Genomic DNA, 20083 nt, shown 5'->3' on the forward strand with positions numbered 1-20083 from the left:
TGCTTTAGACCTGTTACTATCTTTCTTTGGCCCACAAATACCTAACCTAAAACTTGGAGAATCCTTGGATTATATTCCTCATAAATGATAAAGTTCTTTCGTTGTCTTGAGAAAATACATTTACTTTACCCAACTGTTGTCCAGTAACTTTAGAACCATTCGAAACCACCTAAATCAAGAGAACATCTCTCTTTTCTCCCCACATTCGACACTGCTCAGCTTACACCAACATGCCTTCCTGTTTGTCCTATTGCACTGACCCGCTTTCCCTCCTTTTGGTTGTACCTGAGAGTTCTGAGAGAATCACAGAACACTTACTATAAGTTCAGTCATGTTTCATCATTAGACCTAAACAGAATGTTATTTAATCACATTTATTTATTCTTCAGGCTTAGTTGTATGTTAGCTTAGATTTTTAAAAATAGTTTGACTTGGGGCCGGGTAGGTGGCGCTGGAGGTAAGGTGTCTGCCTTGCAAGCGCTAGCCAAGGAAGGACCGCGGTTCGATCCCCCGGCGTCCCATATGGTCCCCCCAAGCCAGGGGCGATTTCTGAGCACATAGCCAGGAGTAACCCCTGAGTGTCAAACGGGTGTGGCCCAAAAACCAAAAAAAAAAAAAAAAAAAAAAAGTTTGACTTTACTAGGGATAAATGGTAGTCACATATCTTAAGCATCTTTATTATACATATTATTTATAATCTGGCTCCAGGAAATAGTGAAGCATGATTAATGGGAAAAGCTGAGTGAATAGACTACATGGAGAGAGTTCTCAAGAAGGTAAAGTTAGAAAGCAAGTCTTTTTATAAAGACTATATAATATAAAGAATCTGAAGGAAAGTGACTGAAAAGAAAATTTTGATTAGAAAGAAGTGATTTCACAGGGCCAGAGCGGTGGTGCAAGCGGTAAGGCGCCTGCCTTGCCTGCACTAGCCTAGGACAGACCTCGGTTCTATCCCCTGGTTCCCATATGGTCCCCCAAGCCTGGAGCGATTTCTGAGCACATTGCCAGGAGTAGCTCCTGAGTGTCACAGGGTGTGGCTCAAAAACAAAACAGAGAGAGAGGGGGAGAGAGAGGGGGGGGGAGAGAGAGAGAGAGAGAGAGGAGAGAGGAGAGAGAGAGGAGAGAGAGAGGAGAGAGAAGAGAGAGAGAGAGGAAAGAGGAGAGAGAGAGAAATGATTTCACAATTACTACCTAACAACTACTGTTCAATTTCATGTAATTTTTTTGGCAAAAGGAAAAAAAAAATAAATCCTAACACTTCAATATTTAAACCTAAATTCTTAAATGCTTCTCTTTGTCCTAATCCTTAAATGTATTTTATAAACACAGAAAAAAAGTATCATTTTGTTATCCTCATTAAGACAGGAATAGTAAACATATAATAAAAACACTGCAAAAATGTTTTCCAGCATAATTTTTTTTTTTTTTTGGTTTTTGGGCCACACCCAGTGACGCTCAGGGGTTACTCCTGGCTATGCACTCAGAAGTCACTCCTGGCTTGGGGGACCATATGGGACACCGGGGGATCGAACCGCGGTCTGTCCTAGGCTAGCGCAGGCAAGGCAGGCACCTTACCTCTAGCACCACCGCCTGGCCCCTCCAGCATAATTTGATTTTTTGGTTTATCTTGTAAAACTATATCCAAGGGTGGAGAGTTGACAGTGCAGGGGTCAAGGCCTTGCTTTGCATGCAGCTGACCCTGAACTAGATCCCCAGTATAGCACGCTCACTCAGAGGCCCTGGTATTCAAGACTGCTCAGTGTGGCCCCAAAATGAAACCAAACCCCCATCCCAAACTATAGGAAATGTTTTAAAAAGTGACTTTAATAAGTACAATTAGTAGTAAGTTTGTTTTTTTTTTTTTTTGTGGTTTTTGGGTCACACCCGGCAGTGCTCAGGGGTTACTCCTGGCTCCATGCTCAGAAATTGCTCCTGGCAGGCACGGGGGACCATATGGGACACTGGGATTCGAACCGATGACCTCTTGCATGAAAGGCAAACGCTTTACCTCCATGCTATCTCTCCAGCCCCCTAGTAGTAAGTTTGTATAGTGAATACTTAAAGTGTGTTTAGGATCTGGGGAGACAGTTCAAAGGGCTCTCAGCATGTTCTGCATACAGGATCCCTGGTACCACATGGTTACTTCAACACTGCCTAAGATCCCCAAGCACTGACCTTGAAGTAGCCTCCAAACCAAATACAAAGAGTTGAATGAAAATTTCTAACATTTTGCCACTGTTTGCTTCTGTCTTAAAAAAAAAATGCTCAGAGGGACTGGAGTGGTGGCACAGTGGTAGGGCGTTTGACTGACAAAGGATGGAAAACATTGTGTTGATCTCCAGGCGTCCCATATGGTCCCCCAGGAAATTTCCAGGAGCAATTTCTGAGCACAGAGCCAGGAGTAACCCCTGAGCGTCACCTGGGTTTTGCCCCCCTCCCTCCCCCCCACCCGGCCAAATAAAAGTGCTCAGGAAGTCCAGGTGTCTGATGAGCAGTTTTTGGTGGGTTGAGCATGTAGTTCAATCCAAGCAGAGGATGCTATAAAGTTTGGGGCCTATGGAGCTTGGCTGGGCCAACTGGGCAATGCTTGGGCACCTCTGGGGCTGTACTTGGAAAAAGTCAGATCAACATGGTACCAGGAATTGAATCCAGGTCACACGCAATGCAGGAATGTGCCTAACGGCTGTACTTTTAAACATCTAAGTTGCAGGGCCCGGAGAGATAGCACAGCGGCGTTTGCCTTGCAAGCAGCCGATCCAGGACCAAAGGTGGTTGGTTCGAATCCCGGTGTCCCATATGGTCCCCCGTGCCTGCCAGGAGCTGTTTCTGAGCAGACAGCCAGGAGTAACCCCTGAGCACCGCCGGGTGTGGCCCAAAAACCAAAAAAAAAAAAAAAAAAAAAAACAAAAACAAAAAAAACATCTAAGTTGCAAATTAGACTAACATTGAGTTTGAAAACTGATGTAAGGAAAGTTTATTTGAAAAAGTAGTAGAGGGGCCGGAATGATAGCACAGTGGATAGGCTGACCCGGGGTTGATCCCTAACATCCTATATGGTTCCCCAAACCTGCCAGGAATAATTACTGAGCTCACAGCAAGAAGTAACTCTTTGCCCTCTAAGGAGATTCTGGACTTAACTATAGTCAGTTATGCCTACCATAATAAACCATAACTTTATAGATACTACTAACCTCAGAAAACCATCAGATTCATGAAGCAGCACTTTAATGTATTTAAGAACTTTTTTTCATTGTTTTATTTTTTGGGGGGTAAAGGGAAAGATGCACACACAACTCTGTGCCCGAGAGTCCTTCCTGGTAGTGCTGGGAAACCAAGCAGCACAGAGCACTTGGGCCTTCTACATGCAAAGCATCTTTGAGTTAACTTGCAAACACCAAATTTTTCCTTTGGTATTATTTCACAAGGAAAGGGCACTAATAATTTTTTGTTTGTTTGTTTGTTTTTTTGGTTTTTGGGCCACACCCTGTGACGCTCAGGGGTTACTGCTGGCTATGTGCTCAGAAGTTGCTCCTGGCTTCTTGGGGGACCATACAGGACGCCGGGGGATCGAACTGCGGTCTATCCTAGGCTAGCGCAGGCAAGGCAGGCACCTTACCTCCAGCGCCACCGCCCGGCCCCGGCACTAATAATTTATTAATACTTTTTAGGAAATAACTATTTTTTTTGTGTGTGTGTGTGTGTGTGTGGTTTTTGGGTCACACCCGGCAGTGCTCAGGGGTTATTCCTGGGTCCAGGTTCAGAAATTGCTCCTGGCAGGCACGGGGACCATATGGGACGCCGGGATTCGAACCGATGACCTCCTGCATGAAAGGCAAACACCTTACCTCCATGCTATCTCTCCGGCCCCAGGAAATAACTATTTTAAATCTCATGCCTCAAATTTGCTTGGAGACAAATGACTATCTTCCCAATTGGAAAGAATCAACAGGCCCACCATTAAGTGAACTGAGTAAACACGAATTATTTACCTTCACTGCCGCTAGCGATGAAGTCTTCATTATGGCCTCCAAAACATGAATGAATTGTATAAAACCCTTGTGTAACACCTTGATACTTTCTTACTAAAACTCTGTCTTGCAAGTCCCATAAATGAACTCCCTGCAAGCAGAAAAGGATATAGGTATTTCTTAAACTTCAATTCCAGAAAATGCTATCTTATGACTCTCCTTTTTGCTTATAAACATTTTTTATTCTCTATTTATATCCAATAACAAAGTTCTAGTTCATTTGATGATATTTCTATATACTTAAATGCAGTATTTGAATAATTAGAAATATTTCTGTGTATATATGCATATAGTCAGGGAAAAAAAACCCACAATTTAAACTAAACTATATTTTCTTCTGAGAATTATATTAATAAGCTTACCTGAGTTGCTACATTTAACAAAGCTAATCGGCCATTCTTTGAAATAGTAAAAGACATTATGGGATGATCTTCTTGAACTCTGCAACCAGAAATTATTTTGTTAAGTCAATCTACTTAAAAAAAAAATCATTCTAATGATCAAAATAGAAAACATGAGTTTAAGCACTACAATTTTGTCTGAAAACACTGTTATGCATTGTATTTCAATCAAGTAAAAGTTGACTACTAAGTACCCTACTTTACCAACAATCTAATTTGCTATACAAACTAAAATCAAACTCTAAATAAAGCACAATAAAAATTTCCTTCTGAAAGTAAACCACACATTATACTATACTTTGAGTAAATGTCTTGTCATAGGAATAAAAGAATAGTTACATATTCCTATCTGTAAGGTCTTCGAAGTTATATCCCCGAATGCGCTGGTGTGTATCTGATGCCAGAACAGTCTTCCCGTCACTCAAGCACCAAAGGCATTGCACTCTCACTCCTTCCCAGGAGTCAAGGAGATTGCCATCTAAATCCTGAGCAGGAGAAAAACCAGTACTTTACTTCTCTGCTAAACAGTGTGGAGAAAATAAAAATCCAGAAGATTTACTTAGCAAAATCTTATTTAAAGTAACTATCTCTTGAAAAGATTCCAACTTACCTGTTTCCTAAGTGATTTTAATTATAAAAATATGAATAGATAAAAATTGTATTACAATATCTGTAGGGAAGGGGCAAAGAGATCTGAACATTTACCTTTCTTCTAATAACCTTCATAGGTTCTCAAATGTAAAATAAAGGCTTTATTATTAGGAAAAGATTCAAATATTACTGTAATTTTTCATATACTCCAGATCATATAAAAATATTAAAATATGGGGCCAGAGAGATAGCACAGTGGTAGGGCATTTGCCTTGCACGCGACTGGCCCAGGACTGACAGTGGTTCAGTAACCGGTATCCCATTTGGTTCCTAAGATTGCCAGGAGCTGGGGCCGGGAAGGTGGCGCTAGAGGTAAGGTGTCTGCCTTGCAAGCGCTAGCGTATGACGGACCGCGGTTCGATCCCCCGGTGTCCCATATGGTCCCCCAAGCCAGGGGCGATTTTTGAGCGCATAGCCAGGAGTAACCCCTGAGCGTCAAACGGGTGTGACCCCCCCCCAAAAAAAAAAAGACTGCCAGGAGCGATTTCTGAGTGCAGAGCCAGGAGTACCCCTGAGCACTGTCAGGTGTGACCCAAAAACCCCACCAAAACAAAACAAAAAAACCCCACCAAAACCAAAATACCCCCTAAAACATTAGTAGCTATAGAACTTAGGAATTTGTTCTTTTTTTTTTGTTTGTTTGTTTGTTTTGTTTTTGGGTCACACCCGGAGATGCTCAGGGTTACTCCTGGCTGTCTGCTCAGAAATAGCTCCTGGCAGGCACGAGGGACCATGTGGGACACCAGGATTCGAACCAATCACCTTTGATCCTGGATCGGCTGGCTGTTTGCAAGGCTTGCAAAAGCCGCTGTGCTATCTCTTCGGGCCCAGAACTTAGGAATTTGTTATGCATCTTATTACTTTATTTTTGGTTTTGGGGCAACAACAGTGGTGCTTAGGAACCGGGACAGTGCCAGGAACCAAGCCCATGAAAGTCTCCTATATGAAAAGTATGTACCTCGGTGTTTTTTTTTTTTTTTTTTTAAAGTGTGGTAACTTACGAAGGTTTAAGATGTACTTCAGTTTTTTAAGCCCCTTTTGTTACATGTTTTAAAACACTTGATGAGCACCGGAGTGATAGTACAGTGGGTAGGGCACTTGCCTTACATGCAGCTAACCTAGATTTAATTCTCGGCATAACATATAGTCCCAAGCCCTGCCAGGAATTACCCTCTGATTGCAAGGTCAAAAGTAAACCCTGAACAGAACTGAAACAAACCAAACAAAAAAGTATTTAATCAAATTTGTAACATACTTTATGTATCCACATTGTTAGGATAATTACTCAAGTCTATTTGAAGCTGTCAAAGGCACCCCCATTCCCATTCTACAAATAGAGGACTACCAGATCTTGCATCCTGACATTTAAATTACACTTTAGGACCATGCTGTGCAGGGGATCATGCACTCCTCATACAAAGCATGTGTCTTTAGAGCTCTCTCCATACCTCCTACGTAAGCTTTTATGATGTGATCTTCAGCTACACTGAGTGATTTGGTAAAATTTTAGTCTTAAAATAAATCTAGGGGGCTAGAGAGAGCTCAATAAGATAGAGTATTGCTCTGCATTCGAGAGCCCTGGGCTTCATTGTTAGTGCTGCAGGGTATCTAAGCACCAAGGAGAGTGACCACCACCCCAACCCTGAGCCTTCAAGCATTGTCAGGTATGGCCCCCAAACCAAAAAAATATGGTGGCTGGGGATGTGGTTTTAGGGGTGTAAAGCACATGCTCTACACACACAAGATCTGGGTTCAATTCCTAGCACCATAAAGAAAAACTGGGGCGGGGATCTGAAAGTGCTTATGGGTACCAGTGATGAGACAGAATCTACACAGGCAGTACGATACTCCATTTCTGTCATACTCTACCTTGTCTTATCTCAAGACTTCCTTTTGTTTGTTTGTTTTGGGGTCACGCCTGAAAGCGCTCAGGGGTTGCTCCTGACTCTACGCCAGAAATTGCTCCTGGCAGGCTCGGGGGACCCATATGGGATGCCGGAATTCGAACCACCATCCTTTTTTTTTTTTGGTTTTTCTTTTTGGGCCACACCGGGCAGTGCTCAGGGGTTACTCCTGGCTGTCTGCTCAGAAATAGCTCCTGGCAGGCACGGGGGGACACTGGGATTCGAACCAACCACCTTTGGTCCTGGATCGGCTGCTTGCAAGGCAAACGCCGCTGTGCTATCTCTCTGGGCCCCAACCACCATCCTTACACATGCAAGGCAAACGCCTTACCCCCATGCTATCTCTCTGGCTCAAGACTTCCTTTTTACCTATTCTTTTTTTTTTTTTTTTTTTTGTGGTTTTTGGGTCACACCCGGCAGTGCTCAGGGGTTATTTCTGGCTCCACGCTCAGAAATTGCTCCTGGCAGGCACAGAGGACCATATGGGGCGCCGGGATTCGAACTGATGACCTCCTGCATGAAAGGCAAATGCCTTACCTCCATGCTATCTCTCTGGCCCCTTTTTACCTATTCTTATCTTTTCAAAATCTGAAGATTAACAAGGCAGGCATCGATGAAATAAAAGAATAAAATGTTTTCTGATGGCATTCTTCATCACTTTTATTTCTCAGATATTTAAGATAGTTTATACATAAAATTCAGCATTCTTTAAAATGCATATTTTTGACGGGCAAAACCAAGAGAAATAAAGTACTAAAAATATAATCTCGGGGGCCAGAGAGTTCATATAGCAGGTAGGGCATTTGCATGTAGCCAACCTAAGTTTGATTCCCAGCACCTCATATGATTTCCTGACCCCATCAGGAATGATCCCTAAGTGTAGAACCAGTAGTAAATCCTGAGCACAATTGAGTATGGCTCCAAAACAAAACAAAAAAACAAAACCCACAAAAAACTTATTTTGTAGGGGGTGGAACAATGGCACAGCAGTAGGGCTTACATGCAGACAGGACAGACGGGATTCGATTCCCCGGTATCCCATATGGTCCTCCAAGCCAGGAGTGATTTCTGAGCACATAGCCTGGAGTAACCCCTGATCGTTACTGGGTGTGGCTCAAAAAACAAAACCCAAAAAAACCCTTATTTTGTACATTTAAATTGCTTAAATAAAAAAACATGGGACAGACCTCTCTCAAACTGAGGTTGAGAGCCTCTCTAGAAGGACTACACCCATTTTTGATTTTTTTTTTTTGATTTTTTATTTGATTTTTACCCCACTTTATTGCTTTTCTCTCTCTCTCTCTTTTTTTTTTTTTTTTTTTTTGGTTTTTCGGGCCACACCCTTTTGATGCTCAAGAGTTACTCCTGGCTAAGCGCTCAGAAATTGCCCCTGGCTGGGGGGAACCATATGGGACTCCGGGGGATCGGGGGATCGAACCACGGTCCTTCTTTGGCTAGCGCTTGCAAGGCAGACACACCTTACCTTCAGCGCCACCTCGCCGGCCCCAGCTTTTCTCTTCTTTAAACAAAACCACATAACTTGAACTATCTAGTTCCGACTCTCAAACAGGGGAAATAAGGGAGGGCACCAGGACCAAACAGATATAGTATTCACTTTATAGTAAGCTAGACACAGAGGGGACCACCTAGTCTAGCAGCCCGGGGGGTGAGGATGGGGGAAATAGGATGCAGGATGGGAATGGGGGGGGGGGTGAAAGGACAATGATGTGATGGTAATTTCCCTGATTCAATGTTAATATGTACCTAAAATACTACTATGAAAGATATTTAAGCCAATATGGTCAAAATAAAAATTATATATAAAAAAAAAAGAATGAAGTCAAATTATCCATAAAAAAAAAATATGGGACAGAAAGGGAGCATAATGGCCTGGAACTTTGCACACAGGCAATGTAAGGTCCCCCAGCAGAGTCAGAGTGAATCCCTAGTACTAAACCAGTATTTACGTGCAGTAAAATATTTTAAAAAGTCTTACTAAATCTAAAACCAACCAACCCTATAGTTCTGCTCAAAAGAAAGTTCTACTGGGTAGTGTTTATCTTTTATAATATACATCAACTAAATTCAAAACAAAATGTTTTTCATTAGGCAGACAATTGAAAGGGAGTACTAAATACTTACACACTGGTAGAACTGCCCACGCTGACCTCCAGTCACAAAGCGTTTCCCATCTGGATTCCAAGCCACACTTGTTAAACTATCTTCATGAGACTGGCTCATTTTTGTCCTTAGCTCCCCAGTCTACAAGGAAATAAAACAGTAGATAAGAAGTTCAAGATACCCCTCTAGAGGAAATATGTCAAGAAAAAAAGACAAAGGTAATTGGGGGTTAGTTAGGTATTTCTAAAGAAAGAAATTTTTTTTTTTATAGCTTTTGGGACACACCCAGTGGTGCTCAGGTTACTCTTGGCTCTGCACTCAGGCATGACTCCTGGAGGACCATATGGGATGCCGAGGATTGAACGAGGTTGACCATGTGCAAGGAAAACACACTACCCACTGTACTGTCGCTCCAGACCCAAGAAATGAATTGTTTTTATAGGTCTTGCAATAAAGGAATACAAGATTCAGAAGATTAAGGACTTAAACTATGTTGACATATAATAAACTCAAAATTCACAAAAACTTAACATGCAATTTTTTTTTTTTTTTTTTTTTTTTTTTGGTTTTTGGGCCACACCGGCGATGCTCAGGGGTTACTCCTGGCTGTCTGCTCAGAATTAGCTCCTGGCAGGCACGGTGGACCATATGGGACACCGGGATTCAAACCAACCACCTTTGGTCCTGGATAGGCTGCTTGCAAGGCAAGCTGCTGTGCTATCTCTCCGGGCCCTTAACATGCAATTTCTAAAGTCTATATAAAAACCCCAGACTATACACTTATTCCAAGTTCTCATGTTCTTAAAATAAGCCAAGGCTGTAGACAGCCTAAATGTATTAAATTTCATATATAAGATGCTCAAAACATAGCAGAGAAGGTAAGAGTAATGAGTTTTTTCTAATATATAGCTTTGTCAATTAGAAAGTATTCAGTATTCAAAGAAAGAGGAACTTTATTTAGCAGAATCATTCTAAAAAGCATTCCCAACTATTTAGTGGTTCCAACCCTCATATATACTCCTATTATTTTTTTTCCTAAGTTATCCAACTTAGAATGTAGACACCTACCATTTAATCTAGTCTTGATTCCACTTTGTTCATGTTTTAGAAACTGGATCTGAGAGATAATAGTTGCCCTTGATATAATAAAAAGTACATGGGCATAATTTTCCTGTGAGAAATGGGTAATCAAAAGTAAAAAAAAAAAAAAAGAGTGAAAACAAAGTGTATGATCAGAAAATGGGGCCAAATAATAAAAGCAAGAGGGCATAAAAATAGAAAACAAGAAGTCTCCCTTTCACTGAGAAAACCAGCAACCTTAGTCCTACTCCACTACTGGTATCCTTTTGGATTGCTTGATAGTAACAACAGTTAAAATAAAGTGTAAAGTATAAACACATGTAAACCAAGTTCTTAGTATTTTCTATCCATAATATGTTAAAACACCAAGTTCTGAAAGTAGGTATATGCCCCCCCCCTTTTTTTCTGCTATGCTCAGGATACTTGAGTCTATGAGGCTATTCATTAATAACCTAGTTACCTAAAAATATAAAGGTACGATCTGAAAACAAAGAATTCTTTTAGAACAAGTCTAGAAAGTCATGAATAATAAAACATGTAAGCTAGATCATAGCGTAACTACCCAGAGATTCACAACTGATTCAAAGGAGGACACCACCGACACTATAAGCATTTCTTTCTATTGAGGGAAAGTAATTTTGTTTTTCAGGTCACACTCACCTCAAACAGGTTCTATAGAGAAAAGTTGATTCTATTGTGTGCTTTGCTACCTCCTTGAACTCAATCACAAATATTAACACTGGTTATACTGATTAAACCAAGAATCAGATAACAATGGCATAAGTAACGTTTTTTTTTTCTTTTTTGATATTGGGTTACACCCGGCAGTGCTCAGGGGTTACTCCTGGTCTACACTCAGAAATCGCTCCTGGCAGGCTCAGGGGACCATATGGGATGCCGGGATTCGAACCACTGTCCTTCTGCATGCAAGGCAAACTCCTTACCTCCATGCTATCTCTCCGGCCCCGGAATAGTCAGTTTTTTAAAGTTATGAAATTATGTCATATTCAGATTACTTAAAAAATTGTACTTGCTATACAAGAAGAATGTCACTTTTAATAGGAGTGCTTAAATATCTTAATCTTCTTTGAAATGTTTTGAGTATAGATAAATGCTAGGTACATATGCATATTTATAGGCAATTATGCACACACAAAATAGAACAAAATGATAGTTGTTCAGCTGAGGATGGTAGGTATACAGGTTGTTTTATCTTTCTTTTAATTTCACATTTAAATTAAATGCTACAGTTGAGACCTAAACAAATGACTGAGCAGTAAGTAGCAAGCTTACTTTTAAACAGTAGAATTACAGAACATATAGGTAGTAGTCATTACCATTATGTTCTTTATGCTATCTTTATATTTGATTCACTCAGAAAAAATTAACTTAAGTTCACAGACTCAAAATTTGATCCCCATCACATGCACACTTTTTTTTTTCAGACACACCCAGTGACGCTCAGGAGTTACTCCTGACTATGTGTTCAAAAATCGCTCCTGGCTTGGGGGACCATATGGGACACTGGGGGACTGAACTGGTCCGTCCTAGGCTAGCGCTCAAGACTTTCGGCTTCCGCCACCACTCCAGCCCACACATGCACATTTTAATGTATGGCCCTGAATATTTGGGGGCTAAAATATAAGAAATCTAAACAGACAGCATATAGAGAATTAAATACATTTTTTGAATTGTAACTTTATCATTTCCAAAACATTATTAGTATGGAGATATTTTAGCAAGGAAATTGTGAAATAATGAAAAAATTAAATACCAATGTTTTTACATTTGAAATAAACAATTTTATAACTATTACATTTTAGAATTTATTGAGGTAAAAATATCACAGCAAGTAATATGAATTTTACAGATGTATAAATTTTTGAAATTATGCTTTGATAATTCTTTCAAAAACTCATTATGTTCAAACAGAATACTAAACAAACAAAATACTAAATACTGTATAAAAACTTGGGATTTTTTAAAGAATGAACTTTTACAAAAGACCAATTATAGTAACTTAGGTAGGCTGGCTCTGTTCTACAAATCAAAAACACATTTTTCATGACTATGAAAATGAAGTAGAATATGACTATACTTAAAAGATTAAAGCAAGGATGAAACTTGCTCACTTGTACATTCCAAAGCCAAAGCTCAGAGCAGTCATCCGGGCCACAAGCAACAAGATAGTTGTCATCTGGGCTCCAAGCAATGTATGAAACACCGTAAGCATGTCCTTCTAATGTTTTAAGCAATTTTAGTAGGTGTGTATCCTAAGGAGAAAAAAAATACAAAACTGTTATCTTTGATCCTTTTAAGTCATTGCCTTTTTGCATATTAACTTAAGAATTTAAATAACCACAAAGGGGCCGGAGTGAGAGTACAGCAGCAGGATGATTGCCTTGCACACTGCCAACCTGGGACTGATGTGGGTTCGATCCCTGGCATCCCATCATCCCATTTGGTTCCTGAGCCTGCCATAAGTGATTTCTTTTCATTTTGGTTGGGGGGGGGGGAGGGTCACACCCGGCAGCGCTCAGGGGACACTCCTGGCAGGCTTGGGGGACCATGTGGGATTCGAACCACTGTCCTTCTGCATGCAAGACAAATGCCCTACCTCCATGCTATCTCTCCAGTCCCCATGAATGATTTCTGAGCGAAGAGCCAGAGTAACTCCTGAGCGCTGCCAGGTGTGGCCCCAAAAACCAACACACAAGCAAAAACCCACAAAGATGTTCTTTGATAAAGAAATCTGAGGTTGTTTTTAGATTTTAATTCTTTGCCCCGTATCTAAAGTTCGAAGGTGTTTCATGAACTCTCCCCACTCCCCCGCAAATGTGCTCAGGGCTTTCTCTTGGCTCAACACTCAGGGGTTACTCTTGGTGGACTTGAGGGACAAGTGAAAATGTGCCTCCATGGGGACTGAACCGAGGTCAGTATGTGCAAGACAGGCTGTTTCTCCAGCTCATAAATTTATTCTTGCTGCAACATCTACTAAACATTGCATGCTAGATAGGAATGTAAGACAATACAAGAAGTCTTGGAAAACTTTTTTTTTTAATTTTGCTGGAATATATGGGGGCATGGGATCGAACCAGTGTTGGTGGCAAGCAAAGCAAGAGTACCTTACTTATTATACTATCCTTTCAGCTCCTTCACAGGAGGCTACTCCTGGCTCTATGCTCAAAAATCGCACCCGGCAGGCTCGGGGGGGTCATATGAAATGCTGGGATTCGAACCACTGTCCTTCTGCATGCAAGGCAAATGCCTTACTGCTGTGCTATCTCTCCGGCCCCTAAAAATAATTTTTTTTTTAATTTTATTTTTGTTTTGTTAGAGATCTGTGAAGGAGCTGAAAGGATAGTACAGCAAACAAGATATGGTGCTCTACCAGTTTATTTCTGGCTATTATAAATAATGGACACCACATCTGGAGCTCTTGTATACAAAGAATGTACTCCAGTTCACTGAGCTAGCTCATCACACCTATGTTTATTTCTCTTGGGCATATATATATATGTCAGACTGTTACTGATACTTATTCTTAAAATCTGAAAATTGCCAACCTGTTTTCCAAGGGACTGCATCATTTTATATTTTCACCACCAAAACTGCATTATTTAGTGCCAATTGACATTAGCATTATTCAAAACCATAATTCTAACCCTCATTAATAGACAATTTCTGCTGCTCAGAAGATAAAAGTTTAGAGATCTGCCTTTGTTTATAGTCTCGGGAGGAAAATGGGGAAGGTATACGGGCATTTGAAAGTGAGCTGCCAGATTATAACATCAGAGTTGAGTAAGATAAATTGCAGAGTATAAACATAAATATCAAGTGACAGAGATGGGGAAGTTGGCATCTTTAAGCTAAGGGGACTGGAGCAATAGTACAATGGGTATGTCATTTTCCTTGTTTTTACATGGCTGACTCAGGTTTGATCCCCAGCATCACATATGGTGCACCCAGCACTGCCAGGTATAATTTCTGTGGAACCTGGGTTAGCTGCATGCAAGGTAAGCACCATAATTGCTGTACAAGGTAATTCTCTGGATTCCAACATGTTTGCTATAGTGAAGACAAGAAATGGAGTACTGGGGGCCAGAGAAATAGCACAGTGGTTAGCATTCTTGCCTTGCATGTGGCCAACGTGGTTCAATCACTGGTATTCCATACGTTCTCCAGATCATCTCCAGGAGTAATTCCAGAGCACAGAGGCAGGAGTAACCCTTAACACTCCGTGGGGGAAAATTCTAAAAGACTAAGTGTTTATTTTGTATTTGGAAGGTTAGGACTCAAACTCTGGCACTGCATGGTTCTCTGAGTACTGCTGGTAGTGACCCTTGGCACTATCAGGTATGGATCACCAGTAACTCCTCCCCCCCCCCAAACAAGTATAAAATATATTTGGGTCATAAAATTGACATAACAGCACGACTAGGAAACATTCAACGATATAGTTCCAGGCTTTTAAGAGGACATAAATGCGAAAAAGAACAAGAGGAAGCCAGGCTTTGGTTATAGGTAAGTGAGAAAATGCAACGTTAAGGTTCAGTCATTGGTTTGAAAACTCATCGAGACAGTACTGAGTCTGGGTACAATTCAAATGGCAAGTTAGAAGTAGGCTGGGAACTATTCTGATTAAAGTAAGCTTGTAATTTTTCCCTCAGAAATGTCAGCGATTGGGGCCAGAAATAGTACAGTAGGAAAGGTGCTTGCCTTGCACATTAACAATCTGACTGATTCCCTGCAGTACATATGGTCCTCTGAGCCAACAGTCATTCCTGAATGCAGAACCTAGAATCAGCTCTAAGCACCGCTGGATGTAGCCAAAAATAAAGTCCATGATAAGCCAAATGTGTTTATTTTGTTTTGTCTTTGATCCTGAAGAAATCTCATCACTCACTCAACACCATTTCAACAAACTCAATTAGTTAATAATGTAGCTACTTCTGATTCTTCGTTGGTAGAAGATATTTGTATTATATCACAATGTCATTAGGTCAAAGTATCCTGTGTAATTTCATAAATAGGCCATGTCTTTCAGAATAGTTTATAATCTCCTAGAAATAAACTCCTTTCTAGTAGTAATACTTCATATGTATAGAGATCTGTTTCTAAACTTACAGCAAACTACTTTGTAAGTATTTAACTGAAAAGGTGTTTCATGAATATTAATAAGAAAAATTTGTATAAATGGTAACATTGAAATTAAACAGAAATCTTAACATTAGATTCTCATAAATTCACTGTTTCTATACTAACTAACCTATTTACTGAAAATAAAAGTAGCACTCATAGAATCCACTTTACTTTGCTCAAAACAGAGGTGACTAGGTAAACATTCTTCCTTTTAGCTTCATTTAACTTACTTCATGAACCTCACCCCCCAGATTACAAAATCTTTTCCACCAAACCACCTAAATGCTCAGTTAAGCCATATTTTCCTTTAGTCAAAGGCCAGTCCTAACTAGTCTCACCAATTATTTTACTCTTTCACTCTAAGACTTGTTTTGTCTTTACTTTTCCTTGTTTCCCAGTACCAGCAGGAGTTCTTTGAGCTCTAGCAGAACAAATATTGTTTTATTATCATCTGCTCATTCTGTCTTGCAAGTGCCCGATAAATACTTGCTAAGGGGAAGAAACTCAAGGAAAGTACTAAAGGAAAAAAGGAAAGTACTAAAGAAAAAAAAAATCTCTGCTTTAGGAAAAAACTTAAAGCAGTTTTGATACTAATGTATTCTTTTCAGACATCTTGCAAATAATTGCTTTCCTTTCAGACATCTTGTAAATAAGGGCTGAGTGAAAATACAACTCTTTCAAAGTACTCAAAGGCAAAACTATTTGTCTTTTATTTCTTGTTCTTAGCCTTACTCCTATATTCTCTTTTTTAAGTACAAGAGGGCAAGAGAAGGTCCCATTCTTCCTTGAAGCTTCTTTCCTTTCTACCTCTGTAAGGCACAGCAAGGCTCAAATGAGAAAATCCTACTCACACAACTCTTTTTTGCTTTCATATTTTATATACAACTTAATATAGTTAAGTCTTTTTTTTTGGGGGGGGTCACACCCAGATCAGAAATCACTCCTGGCAGGCATGGGGGACCATATGGGATGCCAGGAATTGAACTGTGTCCATCCCAGGTCAGCCGCATGCAAGGCAAATAAATGCCCCACTGCTGTACTATTCTCTGGCCCCAAAATTAAGTTTCACATTTTTTAATGGTTTTTGGGTCACACCCGGCAGCGCTCAGGGGACCATATGGGATGCCAGGATTCGAACCACCGTCCTTCTGCATGCTATCTCTCTGGCCCCTAGTTTCACATCTTATTTCTTTTTCTAACTTGTATATTCCATGGATGCACATGGAAACTATTATTCTGAATGAAGTCATAGGGAGAGAGATAGACACAGAATAGTCTTACTCATCTATGGGTTTTAAGAAAAATAAAAAGACATTATTGAAATAATGGCCAGAGACAATAAAGGACGGGCCACATATAGGGCTTACCACAGAGAGTGGTGAGATCAGATAGAGAAACACAACTATCATGGCGATTTTTTTTTTTTTTTTTTTTTGGTTTCTGGGTCACACCCGGTGGTGCTCAGGGGCTACTCCTGGCTCTGTGCTCAGATATCGCCCCTGGCAGGCATAGGGAACCATATGGGATGCCGGGATTTGAACCACCCACCGTCAGTCCTATGTTGGTCACATGCAAGGCAAACACCTTACCACTGTGCTATTGCTCCTGCCCCATAGCATGACAATGTTAATGAGTGAGAGAAGTAGAATGTCTGTCTTGAATACAGTCAGGGAATGGGGGAGGAGGGAGATGGTGGGCAGAAAGTTACACTGGTGAAGGGGGGTATATTCTTTTTGTGACTGAAACCAACTCTAATCATGTTTGTAATCATGGAGCTTAAATAAAGATATTATTAAAAATTAAATAAATTGTATATTCCATTTATTAAAGTTCTTAGCCTGAAATTTACAAGAAATCATCCAGTAATAAAATGCATTTTTTTTTTGGTTTTTGGGCCACACCCGGCAGTGCTCAGGGGTTACTCCTGGCTGTCTGCTCAGAAATAGCTCCTGGCAGGCACGGGGGACCATATGGGACACTGGGATTCAAACCAACCACCTTTGGTCCTGGATCGGCTGCTTGCAAGGCAAACGCCGCTGTGCTATCTCTCCAGGCCCAAAATGCACGTATTTTCAACAAATACAGGCTGAAACTCAATCCCAAATCAAGATTATAGTTTCAGACAATGCATCATGTATAAGAGTAAGCTTATTCTTACTTAGTATTTTGAAGATTGCTAATAGAAATAGCAAGATATTTTTATATATTACAGTTGCTACAGGTACCTCAAATTTTATTTATACTTATTACTTCTTTTTTTTTGTTTTGTTTTGTTTTTGTTTTGTTTTTTTTGGGTCACACCCGGCAGTGCTCAAGGGTTACTCCTGGCTGTCTGCTCAGAAATAGCTCCTGGCAGGTACGGGGGACCATATGGGACACCGGGATTCGAACCAATCACCTTTGGTCCTGGATCAGCTGCTTGCTGCGGCAAACACCGCTGTGCTATCTCTCCGGGCCCTATACTTATTACTTCTTTAGTACTGATAATTACTATACTAAAGATAAATCTTATTTAACATGTTAATAAAAATAAAATGTGCCTGTTTATAACTATTGTGATAAGTACTTTAACATAAATGTTTCCTTTGCAATGAATATATATAATTATATAGTTGGGTTTTCTTTTTTTCCCTTTTGATGGAGCTAGCAGCTGAATCCAGGGACTAATACATACAAGGTAAGTAAAATTGATAACCTACATCTCTCATTCCTATATACTTTGGTTTATGCATTTAAAACAATCTAGGCTGGAAAGAGAGCTCAATGGGCTGTAGAATATGCTTTACAAGCAGGAGATCTAGGTTCAAACTCCTCGTACTAAATGGTTACTCTTGATCATGGCAGAGTTATCTCAGAGGCCTGTGGGTATAGTGCCAAAGTCAACAGCTTTCCCACAAAAATTACTGAGGAGACTTTTATAAGATCACAGGACTGCAGACGACCAGGGTACCAAAAATTAATAATAATAATAATAATAATAATAATAATAATAATAATAATAATAATAAAAGAAAATGCTGTGCTGCAAATCTGATGGGAAAGCTGCATAGAAGAGACCACCAAGCTCAAAAACAAGGCAAAAACAAGGTTCAACTAGCCTCAACAAGCCCAGTAAATCCCCAGACAACAGATAGTAACTCCATTGTGAGATGTAATAACAATGATCTCAAGCTGACTTTTACTAATCTGTTACTTCAGTTTTGCTTCTGGGTCACACCCAGCAATGCTCGTGGCTTAATTCTGGCTCTATGCTCAGGAATATTTTCTGGCAGTGCTTGGGGGACTACATAGGATGTAGGATATCGAACCTGGGTTGGCTGTGCGCAAGGCCAAGTACACAAGTGCCTAACCACTGTACTGTATGTTGTATCTCTGGTCCAACTTATCCTTTTTTTTTCTTTTGTTTTTGGGCCACAACTGGTGGTGCTGAGGAGTTACTCCAGGTTCTGTGCTCAGGAATCACTCCTGTAGGTTCAGGGGATCATATGGGATGTCATATGGATCAGTCATGTGCAAGGCAGGCATCTTACCCGCTGTGCTATTGTTCCAGTCCCCTCAACTGATTTTTTTTTTTTAATAATTCCATTGTGTTGTAACAAACAGTATGAAGTAAATTTGTGCCCTGTAGGGGGGGCAAACTTGAGGGGTGGCTGGGAAACTGGATCATTGGTGGAAAGGTCACACTAGTGGTATTGATGTTGAAATAATGACTGCCGGAAACAACTATATTATGAACAACTTGGTGAATCATGGTGCTATAATACAAACACGAACAAACCCTACAAAATTTAAAATAATTGCTGTGCCAATGCAAATGTCAAATATAATGTAGGTTTTATGTATTTATACTTATCTGTATTTCATTATATTATAGGTAAGAATTTATATTCTCTCAAATTTGATTCTCTTCTTTCATAAAACAAAAACAAAAACTTCCTTCTATGGCTCCTTTTTTTCTATTTTTCAACAGAGGAGTTCAGAATTCCATTTTGGGGATGGGAGAGAAAGCTCAAAGTGCAAAAGGGATGTTTTGCATGCTATCACCCTGGCATCAGATAGTCCTCTGAGTACTGTTAGCAAAACTATTTTTTTTTTTTTTTTTTTTTTTGTGGGCTGCACGAAATTGTGCTCTGGGATTAATCCTGCCTCTGCTCTCAAGAGATCACCACTGGTGGGCTTGGGATTGTATGGTTCTGGGATTGAACCCAGAACCCAGGTAGGTCATGTGCAAGGCAAATACTCTACCTGCTATGCTATCACTCTGGCTCAGGAAACTATTTTGAAGTGATACCAAATGTGTCCATCCCCACAACAAATCCTATAAAAAAAACTCCTAAAAATTTTCTTTTGGGCTAATATCATAGACTAATTATAAACTTTATTTCTTTTCTTGGGGGAGCCCACAGCTGGCTTTACTTAGGGCTTAATCCTAGTTCTGTGCTCAGGAATCACTACTGGTAGAGCTCAGGGGACTGACGATATGATACTGGGTACTAAACCCTGGTTGGTTGCCCTACTTGCTGTACTATATCACTCTGGCCTCCTAATTATAAACTTTAAATGAGATTATTTACTTCATTTTAAGTGAGTGACTTCTAAATTAGATTTAATTCCTTAACCTATGTGATGTCACGTACTACTTTGCTTGATATTCAGCTGGCTGAAGTATATGAAAACAATGAATTCTTCAAATCTGTATGACACCTAGTAAAAAGACAGACCTGGCTTTAGAGTAAATTCTAAATTTGGAATATAA

The 20083-nt window shown here is 40.2% G+C and overlaps 1 protein-coding gene across 2 annotated transcripts in view; it reads right to left on the minus strand.

The window, feature by feature from the left end:
• The window catches only part of WDR26 (WD repeat domain 26), a 57734-nt gene that overhangs the window by 14437 nt on the left and 23214 nt on the right, over nucleotides 1-20083 (minus strand). For both annotated transcript variants that reach the window (XM_049776472.1, XM_049776471.1), the window contains exons 8-12: nucleotides 12318-12458; nucleotides 9127-9246; nucleotides 4769-4914; nucleotides 4391-4469; nucleotides 3990-4119 (exon numbers count right to left, since the gene is read on the minus strand). In XM_049776472.1, coding sequence (XP_049632429.1) covers nucleotides 3990-4119; nucleotides 4391-4469; nucleotides 4769-4914; nucleotides 9127-9246; nucleotides 12318-12458 — 616 coding nt within the window. The remainder of the gene's footprint in view (nucleotides 1-3989; nucleotides 4120-4390; nucleotides 4470-4768; nucleotides 4915-9126; nucleotides 9247-12317; nucleotides 12459-20083) is intronic.

This window comes from Suncus etruscus, chromosome 7 (genome assembly GCF_024139225.1).
Source record: "Suncus etruscus isolate mSunEtr1 chromosome 7, mSunEtr1.pri.cur, whole genome shotgun sequence".
Classification (NCBI taxonomy): Eukaryota; Metazoa; Chordata; class Mammalia; order Eulipotyphla; family Soricidae; genus Suncus; species Suncus etruscus.